The sequence below is a fragment of the Aptenodytes forsteri genome, unplaced genomic scaffold (assembly GCF_000699145.1).
Source record: "Aptenodytes forsteri isolate BGI_AS27 unplaced genomic scaffold, ASM69914v1 Scaffold519, whole genome shotgun sequence".
In the NCBI taxonomy this organism is placed as follows: Eukaryota; Metazoa; Chordata; class Aves; order Sphenisciformes; family Spheniscidae; genus Aptenodytes; species Aptenodytes forsteri.
The window spans coordinates 4,138-4,968 of NW_008795776.1; the positions used below are offsets into that span (position 1 = coordinate 4,138).

Below are 831 nucleotides of genomic sequence, written 5' to 3' on the forward strand. Positions count from 1 at the left end.
GCAGAGCTGGGGAGGGGGCAGGTAATGGCTGGGGAGGGGGGTGTCCTACTTGGGGGGCAGCTCAGCAGATCCATGGGGGTGCACGGCTGGCTGGTTTGGGGGTCCTAAAGGACCGCCAGTGTGGACGGACAGACAGACGGGCAAGGGGGAATCCCACGGGGGCAGATGCACAAGAACACGTGGATCAACGGACGGACAGACGGACGGGAGGAAGCCATGGGGCTGACCCCAACGGGGACAGAAAGGGTGCAGGGACAGACGGACAGGAGCCAACACCGAGGCAAGAGGGGACAGACGGACAAAGGAGCTCAGAGGAGCAGCTCAGGGCAGGGGATCCTGGAGGGATGATGCTTCATGGCCGGGAAGGGAGGGAGGGAGGGAGGGATGGAGGGAGGGACCCACCTGCAGCTCCTCGAAAGCATCGTCCACGTTGGTGACCTGGTGCTGCTCGTGCACGGCGGGTTCGTCGCAGAAGAAGCAGACGACGGCGCGGTCGGTGAGGCAGAAGAGCTTGACCTTCTCGTGGTCCTTGCAGGGGAAGGGGCTGCGCTGGGCGCCCAGGATGGCGTCCAAGGGGAAGGCGCTGTAACGCTCCACGATGTTGGCCAGCTTGAGGCTGGGGGCCAGGGTGGGTTCGGCGAAGGTTCGGCGACACTCGGGGCAGTCGCGGGTGCCCTGGGGTTCCTGGCGCACCCTGCTCGGTGATGCACCGGCGGCAGAAGTAGTGCTCGCAGCCAAAACTCACCGGGTCCTGGTAGATGCTCAGGCAGATGGAGCAGAGCAGCTCGTCCTTCAGGCTGCAAGCCATGGCTCGGGGCTGGGGGAGAGGCT

The 831-nt window shown here is 65.5% G+C and overlaps 1 protein-coding gene across 1 annotated transcript in view; it reads right to left on the reverse strand.

Annotated features, from left to right (window-relative positions):
• LOC103902574 (E3 ubiquitin-protein ligase TRIM62-like) overlaps positions 1 to 824 on the reverse strand; it is a gene marked incomplete at its 3' end in the record, with an annotated part of 4,957 nt that extends 4,133 nt beyond the window's left edge. Inside the window, 2 exon segments of the mRNA XM_009283640.2 lie at positions 403 to 694; positions 696 to 824. Coding sequence (XP_009281915.2) covers positions 403 to 694; positions 696 to 808 — 405 coding nt within the window.
• Positions 825 to 831: the final 7 nt, after the last annotated feature.